The sequence below is a fragment of the Blastomyces gilchristii genome, assembly GCF_000003855.2.
Source record: "Blastomyces gilchristii SLH14081 genomic scaffold supercont1.12, whole genome shotgun sequence".
In the NCBI taxonomy this organism is placed as follows: domain Eukaryota; kingdom Fungi; phylum Ascomycota; class Eurotiomycetes; order Onygenales; family Ajellomycetaceae; genus Blastomyces; species Blastomyces gilchristii.
Window position 1 is genome coordinate 1,596,225 of NW_003101671.1, and position 12,001 is coordinate 1,608,225.

General features: G+C 37.4%; 1 protein-coding gene across 3 annotated transcripts; it reads left to right on the forward strand.

Moving 5' to 3' along the window:
- Positions 1 to 6,701: 6,701 nt before the first annotated feature.
- Positions 6,702 to 11,425, forward strand: BDBG_05926 (La domain-containing protein; the record flags this gene model as incomplete). 3 transcript variants are annotated; one of them, XM_031722366.1, is made up of 5 exons in its annotated part: positions 6,702 to 7,691; positions 8,061 to 9,227; positions 9,339 to 10,611; positions 10,679 to 11,210; positions 11,371 to 11,425. In XM_031722366.1, 4 exons carry the CDS (start codon positions 8,408 to 8,410, stop codon positions 11,386 to 11,388), a joined length of 2,643 nt encoding a protein of 880 aa, XP_031579240.1. In that variant the 3' UTR covers positions 11,389 to 11,425. The 3 variants fall into 3 exon arrangements, with proteins under 3 accessions (XP_031579240.1, XP_031579238.1, XP_031579239.1); XM_031722364.1 differs by lacking the exon at positions 6,702 to 7,691 and having other exon boundaries at positions 8,408 to 9,227; positions 9,282 to 10,611; positions 10,679 to 11,276; positions 11,374 to 11,397; XM_031722365.1 differs by lacking the exon at positions 6,702 to 7,691 and having other exon boundaries at positions 8,408 to 9,227; positions 9,282 to 10,611; positions 11,374 to 11,397.
- Between the last annotated feature and the right edge of the window lie 576 nt (positions 11,426 to 12,001).

Consider the following 12,001-nt stretch of genomic DNA (forward strand, 5'->3'; position numbering starts at 1 on the left):
AAGATAAAATATATCTTAATTATTCAAGTTCTTGATCAACTTAATATTTATATAAGTACAGTATTTGAATTGAGTTTTGATCTATCAGTATATAAGAGTCAAGATCAGTATTTTCTTCACTGAGTCATGAGAATTAAAACTGAAGTTATTAAGATATAATTATATTGTAAATCTTCACTGATTCAGACTGAGTTAAAAATTGTGACATATGATTAAGATCTTTTGAAAAGTATATTTTACTCTAATATACAAGTTATTTCTCTGTTATATCAATTATTTATTGATGAATTTAATTTATATTAAAATATATACTGAAGCTTAATGAGTTTTTATATAATTTCTACACTAAATGCTGTTGAGCACTTGAAGTGAAACAATATTTTTACTCTAATCTTTGATTCTTATAATATCAATTTTTCTGACACTGTTACTGTATTATCACATGACTTATTTATATTAAATTATAAGAGAGTTATGATGATTATTATTATTATTATTATTCTTCAATTATAGATGTATACAGTCAGAGACTATAACATCTACCTGAGAACCTTTAGATCTCAGAGTTTTTCCTATATCTATAGAGTCAACTATTATACATTTATCAATTTCAGATATGCAAAATCGGAAAATTCCAGCTCAGAATACAAAAACTGTTTACAAACTGCAGTAATTCAACATCTTCTGATACTTTGAAACCATTTGAAAATATCATGACAAAGGAAAAGAGAACATAGTCTTAAAGATAGACACATTAAATAGATAGATAGAAAGAAACAGAAAGAAACAAGTACAGTAAAGAGAGACTATAACAAAATAAAATTATTAAAAGATAGTATATAGCTGTTTTAACAGACTATATCTAATCAATTTCCACCTCTTCATATTCAGATACTTCTGAATTCAGTCATTTTCTTATAGCTGCTTAAGTTTCTGATATAAAGTCTATTAAGTATTTAATTTCTATCTCAGTTAAGAATAAGAATCTCATATTTAATTGATTTAAATCATACTTCTTCTTTAATCTGACTCTGAGACTATTGTATAATGCACAATGCATTACAATATACTCAGGATTTTCATTTGCATTGCAGAATGAGCACTCTGTTGAATCAAATCTATCATCAAATCTTTGTATGTAGAATTTGAAATAATCATGTCTTAGTTTCAGCTGAATTATAGATGAGAATATTTTCTTTTTACATTTAATTAAACAAGATTTTCACTTTGATTTTGTCTCAAATCTTGAATAATATATGCTCTTCTTTTGTTTCTGTCAGCTTTCATTTCACTTGTTTAAACAAGGTTCTTTTATCTTTCTCTTTATAAAAGATCAGAACACTGTTTTTTGAATAGATCTGATTAATTCTAAACTCTTTTTTACAGCTAAATCAGTCAATTCATTATCATGAATATTCATATGAGCAGGAATTCAATGCAGATGAATTATCAGTTTTGATGTTCTTCTCTTTTGAATTTTCAAAACAAAGTTTAAAATCAGTTCAAGATTCATTTGATTATTATGAATCTGACTATTTCTAAGTCTTTTTAAAGCAGCTTGACTATCAGAGAATATTCATGCCTCTTTCAAACTATTTCCTCTTTTATGAGATTTTATTTCAATGAGTTTGAAAGCTTTCACTATTGCAAATACTTCAGCATCAAAGACTTCAGATTCACAGTCTAAATTTCAGAAATCTGAGATAAAATTGATATTATCTTCAGTATAAGCAATGCCTGTATCTAATCTATTCAAATTCTCATTTTTTGAGTCATCTCAGTAAATCAGAATAGAGTCTTTTATATTGATTGTAGAGATCTTCTTCAAATGCTGTTCATATTCTCTCTCTTTAGATAGTTCACTTACTTATAAGTCTATGAGAGATTTCAGCCTTTCTTTTCAGAGAGATATCTTCTCATGATCAATTTTCTCAACATTTAATGAAGAAAATTGATTTTTAATAAGTGAACATAGTCTATACAGTTGAGAGAACATTTTCTTTAAAGTATTATTCTCATTTCAATCAAGAAATCTATTTCAATTCAATTCATTTCCTGAGTTAACTGATGAAAATGAAGAAAAGACTCTTTCTCTGATTATATGATTTGAGCTCATCTTCATGACTCTCAGATCATAGTTTATACAGGTCTTTTCAAATTGAATAGCAGGAGGTGGAATTGAAGCTTCAATTTCCATTGCTTTAATAGAAGATGATTTGAATGCTCTCAGAATTCTTCTCAAAGCTCTGTTTTATAGACTTTGAAAGAGTTCAGTAAAGTTACCTTGTTTGTTTCATTAAACTTGAACTTTATAATCAGCTACTGAGATAATACAGGCTATGTATAATTATCTCATAGGCTGAAAGAATAGACCTCTCTCAGTATTTGATAGTCTGATTATACTATTCAGTAGTCTCTCTGCCTTGATGATTCCTTGTTGAATATGATATTTAAAATTCAACTTGGAGTTTAATCATACTTCTAGTCATTTGACATTCAAACTGGGTTTAATCTCTTTATTCAAAAGAGTTAGACTTAGTTCTTTCTCATTAAACCTGAGAAAAGAGTTATGATAAATATCAGTGAAGAAAAGATAAGAATTATTATATCTTATATTACATTTCTTAAAGATATGCTGCAGTAAAATAGTAATACAGAGATCAAAGAATTAACTGTAAGAAGATTATACTGAAGCTGCTTTATTAATGATAAAAATCAGCTGAATCTGAACTATAATCTATATAATAACAGTTAATTTCACTATTATATATAATATCTTCAGTCTAAACTGAATAATCTGTCAAATTTCATACACAGAGAATAAATGTGTTCAGAGTAGAGTATAACAGTATAGACAGTGTCTCTTTTTCAAATATAATTAAGTTTGAATTTAATGTTCTTTTTTTCTTCTGATTCATACTATAGTGAGTTTACTAAAATATCAGAAATTTTATACTTATTACTGATCTGTTCTGTCTTATTACTATATAATTAGCTAGAATACTTCTAAATATTGCAGATATTTTCTTTTTCTTATAATTAAAATTATTTTCAGTTACTAATTACTCATCTTAAGAAGTATTAACTTCAGAAGTATATCTAAGTCTTAATTATTATATCTCTTATCTTATAATATGAGCTTAGAGAGAAATGACTTAGTTCAGTAATTAAGTAGATTATTTCTATAATATTTTCAGCAGTAAATCAATCACTTATTAATCTTATTATTCAGATATATACAGCTATTATAAGAAGTAATAGTCTATTATTATCTCAATCACTGAGAGAAAATAATTCTGAAGTAATTTATTAAATTATACTGAGAGTCTGCTGATAACTATAATTTCTTATTAAAGCAGCAGTCAGAGCAGCAGTAATATTTAAGTTATCTTAAGCTGATTCAGTTATTAATTATCAATTATTTTCTGCTTTAATTATAAGCACTGTCATCATATATATCAGTGATTATATAAAAAAAGTAAAGCTTATATAGTATATAAAGAGACAGCTGAATATATATATTAATTTACACTATATTAAGTAGATTAAAGAATATATAGTATTCAATAACTATAATATTCTGATAGAAGAGAATAAGTATTAAGACTATAAAAATCTAGTGCAGTGACTAAATTATTAAGATATAAAAAAAACACTACTCTTATAGAAGAGCTTTCACTGAACTTTATAACTAGTATTAAGAGATTTCTTTAACAGCTCTGATATATATCTGATACAGAAAATTCAAGATTTATATACAGTTTACTCAGTACTATTCAATAATCTACTAAGAATAAATATAGAAGCTGAAGATAAGAATAATAATTTACTGAACTACTCTATTAAGTTAAAGTTAATAAAAGATTATATTACTCTGAAGATTTTTAATTATCTATTATTAAACAAGATATCAGAGAAAGTTAATATATAATTTATAAATCTCTTCAAGCTTAAATTACTTCATTTATTTCTTAATAAGCTATAAGAATTCTATGATACTGATTAAAATAAACTCTTAGTTTTAAAATCAGATCACTGTTTAATATTTTTCTATAATAAGTTAATATTCTCAGTTTAATATATCTATTCAATCAATCAATTAATTAATTAATTAATCAGTTATTAACTTACTAATATATAAATTAGAAATTGTATTTATCAAATCTCTCTTATAAAAGAGAATATTATTCAATATTAAAAAGCAGAGCTTGACTGAATTATAATTATATTTATTTATAAAATAAAAGAAGTTAAGTGAATTTTCTTTACACTTATTTCTCTATATTATATTATATATAATTATCTACTGAATCTGCTGATTTTATAAGAGAATTCTAACAATTACACTATTATTGAACTGCTGATAATTTGAAAGACAGTATTATATAACATTCTGATACAGAATAATGATGAAAATGATGATTATTTAGTATATAAGTCTCAGATAATAAGATATTTATATTATAATTGAGATATCTCATTTCTTTAGATAGAATAGATAGTTAATAAATAGTAGTCATTGTACTGAGTAATAGATAACTAACTTGCTTAATAGTATTGATTTCACTGACAGAACAGTATACAGTGTCTTGTAGTATCTTAGTAGTATTCTGATAATGATATCTGTCAATTACATGATTACTGAGTAGTGTTATGATGATATTAGAAAGTTCTGCACTATCTCAACATTATCTTGACATTTAATATTCAGAAACATGTCACTGAATATAATGATGGAACATGTGTTACAATCAGCAACATGTGACATGGGTGGAATGGTGGATCCATGGTGTAATCACCGTAAATTAACCCTACGTTCTTCTCATATGGATATATCTGGCCTCCGCCACATCCCTCAAGTGTTCAAATTCTTAGTGATGATTCTTGTATGTGGTGTTTCCTACGTGTTCAATTTCTTGTGTGTGTGTGTTTGTGTGTATGTCTATTCTTGTTGTGATTCTTATTCTTGTGATTATTATTATTGTGTTACTTTTATTTTGAACTTCCATGATGAATGAATGATGAATAATAATGATGATGAGAAGAGATAAGGTGAAAAATTATGATGATTTGAAGGAGTAGGTCTAGAGTGAAGTATGAATAACAAAAATGACATAGTTACATAGTTAACATCAAGACTTCAATGTTTTGCATTCTTGCGTAGACATAGTCATCATAGTCATCATAGCCACAGGCCCTGGCTCGAATGGCCGAATGGTCCTGTTTTGAAGCTGCAACAAGTTATACCAGCGTAGATGAAGAGACGAGACGCATTAAGAATTTTTCCCCCAATCAGCAGGATGTTTTCAGCCAAGTAAGAATATGATATGAGGAGAAGGGTTGCAAATTATGTGTTTGTTTCAAAAGTACTCCGTAAAGGAAAAGGAAAGAGAAAAAAAAATCTTTTGAAACCAGAAATTTTTGTTCAAGAATGAGCCCGCGGCCATGGCAGAGAGATACACATGGGGGTGTTTCGAAACAGGGATATCAAACCGTGAGTTAGCTTTCATTGAAGAGGCATGGCATGGGTATATATATGGATAGTATGTTCGAGAGACGGGTATAACATGTTTAAAGAACGAGCTGGATGGGACCAATGGCATGAGGTCGGAGCAGTGTCATAGCTCTTAAGGGAATAATCCGTATCAAGACTGGAGATTCAGCTTATTACTTAGGATATGGAGCGGGATGGTTGCAAGTTAACAATGTAGCGGATGTTGCAGTCTAGTACATACAAGTCATGGTTGGGCTAGAGCAAGAGTCAACCAGGCGCCGCGCTCGATATAAATACACAAAAGAGGATGAATGGATGAATGAATGAATGAATGAGGCAATGGGGATTTGGCAAAAACTATCAAAATAAAAACATGGTTGAGTGCTGAGGAATTGAAACTTCGGGTGTAGTTAAATAGTCCAATTTTGTTTCATCTCAACATGGCAACAAGAGCAGCTCTCTTCTGAGAGAAGTGCGCAGGGTCAAGTTGTCTAACCAACTAAAAACTAACTGCCTGGAGGTACATACAAGCAGAAGCATCACTACGATGGTGAGTTAGATTAAAGGGCGTGCAGAAGAGAGGCAGCTAGCAGGGTGACTGTTTAGTGTACTTGAACTTGACACGAGCATTATTACATGTGGGACTAACATGAAGAAATATCTCTGGGGGCAGAGAGAGAGAGAGAAATGTACCAACTGTAACAGTAGCACACAGCTAGCAAACTGGGGAAGAATAAAGAACAGGGGAATATTTATGGCAAAGAAAGAAAGAAAGAGAGAAAGAGAGAAAGAGAGAGAGCGCGCATTGATGAAAGGTGGCGGAGAACATTGAAAGAGTAATTATTAGAATACGAGATATTCAGAAATCAAAATATATATAAGATGGAAAAATGGAAATTCAAATTAAATACATATATCAGAGTTAAATGTTCTTGATGTGTTGTGTAACCAATATATTATATTATATTTTATTTTATATTTGCAGGCTGATTATCATTGCCACTGCTGGATATAGAAGACAAAGAGGAAAACAGAAACAATTTATTGTGATCAAATTCAAAACACCTTTCAGCATTTTTCTGCCCGCCGCGGACGTTCGGCAAGCCCAAGCAGCCTTTTTTTATGATGCTTAGCCCCAGGGCCAACGAAAGACTTTTTTTTTCGGTTTTTTTTTTTTTTTTTTTTTTTTTTTTTTTTTTTTTGCTGCGTCCACACTTCACTACTCTCGGCTTAAATTTTAATTTCGTTGGAGCCGTGTGTTTTTTTCTCTCTCTCTCCTCTTGTCCTCTTCTCCTTGTTCAACCCGCAATCCTCCTCTTTTGCCTGCCCTTACTTGGCATTTCCCCCCTCACACTTCCCCCTCCCCCAAAATTCTTCACTTTTCTTCCCCATTTTATATTATATTATATTTTATTTCTTTATTTGATTCCCTAAAAAAATTAAAATAAAAAAAGAAAAACCAAGCCCGTCTTCTTTTCCGTCCTATGTCTTTCAGTGTGCTAAACTCGCTATTGTCGCTGCTGTGGGCAATATAACTATAGTGTGTGTGTGTGTGTGTGTGTATATGTGAAGGTTTCGTCCTTTTTGCCTGTTGTCCCGAATCTCTCCACCAAACGAATTAGTTCCTTTTTTTTTTTTTCAACTTTTTTCCCTTTTTTTCTTCCTCTCAACTTGACAACATCCCGCACTCCTTCAGCTCTCCAACCTCCAACACAACCCCCTCCCTCCCTCCCCCAGACAACAGCAACTTCATCAACGACAGGCTTGCACCTCCAAATAGTCAGATAGCCGCTCAATTCGCCGTCTGTCTTGTCTCAACGTCGTTGCGTGGCTGCAAGCTCGTCCTCGATTTCGCCCTCACGCACTTCAATCCTCCTCGTCTGTCTGGACGTCGTCGCTTGTCGTCGCGTGGGACTCTCTCTTCTTGGTGGGCTGGCTGGCTCTTGGTGACCAAAGGGGACAAAACAAATAAAAATAAAAATAAAAATAAAAATAAAAATAAAAAAAACAAACCAGAGAGGCCTTCTTCCCCTTCAATCGCGCTTCCTTTCGGGGCGTTTCACCAAAAAAAGGAGATCGTCCGGACAAAGCCCACAGCGCTTTTTTTTCTTCGGGATACTCATCACAACACAAACCATTTCGACCCTCCATCCTTCCCTGTCTTTACGGGTGTCCTGTGTTGCTGTTTATCAAAAAAGTACGTGTGTTTCGGTTGTTGCGATCGCACTCTCTATCCTATCCATCGCCTCTCCTCCAACATCCACACACCAAAAAAAAAAAAAAAAAAAAAAAAAAAAAAAAAAAAAAAAATAATCTTCCTTATCTCCCTGGTTTGCCGTCTTGCCCACTCCTTTGCCCTGTCCCTCCGGCAATTCCAGTTCACTCTCCCCTTTCTGTTCTTCTTGGACAAGCTCTTCGGGCTTATTGCGGAGGACCTGCACACGCTTATCTATTCTACGTCTCGCTGCTTCGGAGATTCTTCGACAGTTTTTCCCTAGTTTAAGGCTTTTCCAGCCTGAATCAACCGCAAACTCCAACTGTTCGCTAATGTAAAACCCCCCTTCAGGTCTCTCTTTCGCTGTGAATCCTCGGTTTTCGAAAATATCCTTTCCCCAAGATCTCCTTCCCGCCAGTGCCTCATCCATCTAGTGAACACGGTTTTTCCCCCTCCGCGATAGATAGTCGACAGGCTCTTGACGTTCCTGGGTTTTGAGACAACAGTTGTTGGTGGGGCAGCCAGAGGGTGGAGGTTGTCCGTTTCCGCCAGACCGGCAGTTGGAGTCGTTTAACAAGTTGCTGGACTCGTCCAGCACATAAAACCCTTTCAGTTCCATCTATCTAGACATAGAACCCGTGCCATCTCGCAACGTCGATTTGTTGTGGCAAAATACTGATAATTTTTTGCATTCCACAATGTCAACCTCAACTAGCAGACCTGGGCTAGAGATGCCCGCGTTTTCCTACGCCCAAGCCGCTAAGGGATTTTCTACGCCTCCAAGCGTGCAAATCGTTGCTGAGAAGCAAAACAAGTCAAGCACAACATCGTCAGACCCGAGCAGCCATAGGACAGCTACTGGATCGGTGGATGGGGATGGGTCAAACCGAACTGTCGCCTCTTCGACGGACTTGGAATCATCGTCAGTTGCCACGGAACCCGCTGATGCCACCGACAAATCGCAATCATCTTCTGAGCGCTCCTCAGATTCGACAGTCACCCCACCTGCTGCTGGTGCGCCATGGAAGACTGCTACTTCCGGAACTTCGTCTCCAAGCGTGGGAACTACATCTACTACAACGCTGCCTAAAGAAGACGATACCTCTGGAACTCCAAATGGCATACCCGACTCTAGCTGGGACAAGCAGTCGCAAGTTTCAGGAACCGTCGAAAAGTCGAGCGAAAGTGGAGAATCGGGCAAGGAAAAATTGAAGGAAAACGGTTGGGAGAAGGATGTTCCTGTTCTAAAAGAATTGAAGGCTGCGCCCATCCCCGCAGTAAATGTCTGGCAACAAAGGAGAGAAGCACAAGAGGCAAAGGCCAAGGCTAGTGCTGCCTTGAAATCGACAACGACGGCTGCTGCCAAGCCTTTCAACTCGAAGTCGTCCGTTCCTAGCGAAAACCGTGCGGAAGGTTCAAAGGGTGGCCCCAGAAAGAAGGCTGGCGGTTCTGAAGTCGCGGCAGATGCGGCAATAGCCAAGAAAAAATCGAGCGAAAGCGGTAAGAGTAAGGAAGAAGGTAAGGATTAATTTCTCCCCCTCCCCAAGCTTTAATCTTCTGACACTACGATAGGTTCCAGGAAACCTGGCGTTCGTTCAAGTATATCAACAAATATTGACATTGAAACAGCAGAGACCCTCCCTCCAGTTGGCGATGCATCTTCGTGGCCCACCCCTCAGCTGGCACAAGGCGAAGAATTCCGCAAGCCCAAGAAAAGAGCGACAAGACGGAGAAGTCCGAGAAGGAAAAGGCTCCTACCGCCGGATCGCGCGGGAAGGAGAAATGGATGCCCGTCCCCTATGTTCCGACGGCTGTTTTTAATACTCCTCTCCCCCCGGCTGCACGAAGAGGTGGAAGACCCTCTAGAGGCGGAAGAGAGGGAGGTATGCGCAGTGGCGCCCATCCCTTCTGCTGCCATATCCAGTAGTGACCGAAGCGTCCCTGCATCCGCTTCAGCCGCTGGCGGGTCAAAACAGACTGGTTCCAGTGATAGGGGTCGCAGTGGTACACGTGTTGACTCGGACCAATCTGGCACCACTCAACCCGCAAGAACGGGTAGCGTAAATGCGCCATTGTCGCCAGACGAAAAGAAAGCACCACATGACAGCCGACCGGATAGAGCTAGTAGCGACTCAAAAAGTGTAAAGGCTCCAGAGGAGCCTCGGGGAACAACCGGTGGTGAAACTCAAACCAATCATCCCGCTGCTGAAACAGGCCCACGCCAGCGACAGAACTCGAAGAGCTTTGGTAGGAGCCACGACTATTCCAACGTGACATCCCAGCGAGGCACTGAACATACGGGAAGACATGCCGGTGTCCAAGGAGACTCTCATGCTGGCACACGCTTTAGCTCAGGCCACGAGCGCCGTTTTGACAACGGCCCAAGGTCTGCAGAATTTTACAAGGAGCCTCCTTTCCACCCCAGGGATAGGGAATTCTCGAACCAGCGAGAAAGAGAGTACCCACGGGAACGTAACGACTTCCATCGCGATCGTGAGTATGGTAGAGAGCGTGGAGAATCTCGGTCCGAGAGAGGCCGTGGGGGCTATAGGGGCCGAGGTGGACATTCAAACTATAGCGGTGCTCATAACTCCCAATACCATAGCCCCCCAGTTGGACAATCCCAGTTCCAAAGCACAAAACCGTTCTCACTTAGTGAACGTCACCGATCTCATCATCAGGCATCTCAGAATGGAGGCCAGCAACATGGTTCTAACCGGGGTCTCAATATGAGATCACCATCCCTTCCATCCTCAAGAGTCTATAGCCCTACACCCTATCCAATCCAAACCAACCTCAATACGATGTATGGTTATCCCATGCTACATCAAGGCCCAATGACTGCGATTCCATATCATCCGTATATGGAGCACTCTCTAATGAGCATGATTTCAATGCAGCTGTAAGGCCCCAGCCCAACCGCACCCCCCAAATCACTCTTGAGCGTAGTTCAACTAATGAATTTCCAGGGAGTATTATTTCTCGGTTGACAATCTTTGCAAAGACTTGTTCTTGCGGAAACACATGGATTCACAGGGTTTTGTTCTATTAAGTTTTATCGCTGGTTTCAAGCGGATTAAGAGCCTCACCGAAGATATGGATTTCCTTCGTCTTGTCTGCCGCCAACTGAAAAGTGTGGAGTATAGACCCGGGGAAGATGGAAATGATCGCCTTCGCAAACGGGAGAAATGGGAACAGTGGATCCTCGCAATGGAAAATCGCGATCCTTCCGCCCAAAATGAAGGCCCTCCCCCACTTTCTTTGTCAACTCCAGCTCACGATGGGAACAGTGATGGTTTGAACTCGAGTCACCTAGAGACCACCGCGCCATATGGCAATGGGTCACTGCACGAAATCTCCGGAAACGCGATCCCTTCCCATTATTCGTTGTCGAACGGTGCCACTTCTGATACCCGCGTGCATCAGTCCGTATTATCGTCCGCTGCCCCCGAGTTCTCGCCAGCTTATGTGCCGGTAACGGGGCAAAATGAAAATGCGAATGTAGGAAAACCCATTGAAGATGAGAGTACCTTCCCAGATGAACAGATTGAGAACTTGGTGATTGTGGTGCGTAAGCCAGGAATTTCCAGCCCAGCGCAGTCACCTTTTCTCATTCCTTCGTCTTGTTCTTTCTCCAGCGGTTCTGTTGACGGTTACAAAGCAGCGGGTGGGACAGTGAGCACAGAAAAACGACCATCTCTATCGACGCGTACGTCATTTCATGAATATATTGATGAAAATAACTGGGAATGGCCTGAGCTTATAGATGATGAACTAGAGTCAGTAATATTCTCAAGTTCAACTAAAACTGCTGCAGAGCCTGATTCAATTAATTATTTAATTATTCAAAACACATATTCCTACTTAAAGAATGAATATTTTGAGCTCTTTTTCAATCTCTTAAGAAATGATTATTATTCTGAATGCTGGAGAGAAGCTACTGAAGTAATCCTTGTAAAACCTAATAGAAAAGCTTCAGTTTCTAAGTGTAAGAGGTCTACGCTGAATAGATCAGTGTAATATTGATAGGTCTTATATAACAAAGATAAAAACATTAGAGAAGGAAAGAAAGAGAGAGTGCAAGAATCAGCAATTGAGGTGGATATTTATACGCGTATGTGGTGGCGTACGCGGTGAAGCTTCAGGGCGGGAGAATATATGCGCGTTTGTAGCAGCCGAGGATCAGTGATCAAGAATGACTGAGAATCGGAGCATATGCATTCAAGAATGAAGTGATTGAAATCTGTGAAGTGTAATGGAATAGTCTATATGATTGATCAGGCGCAGCCCGC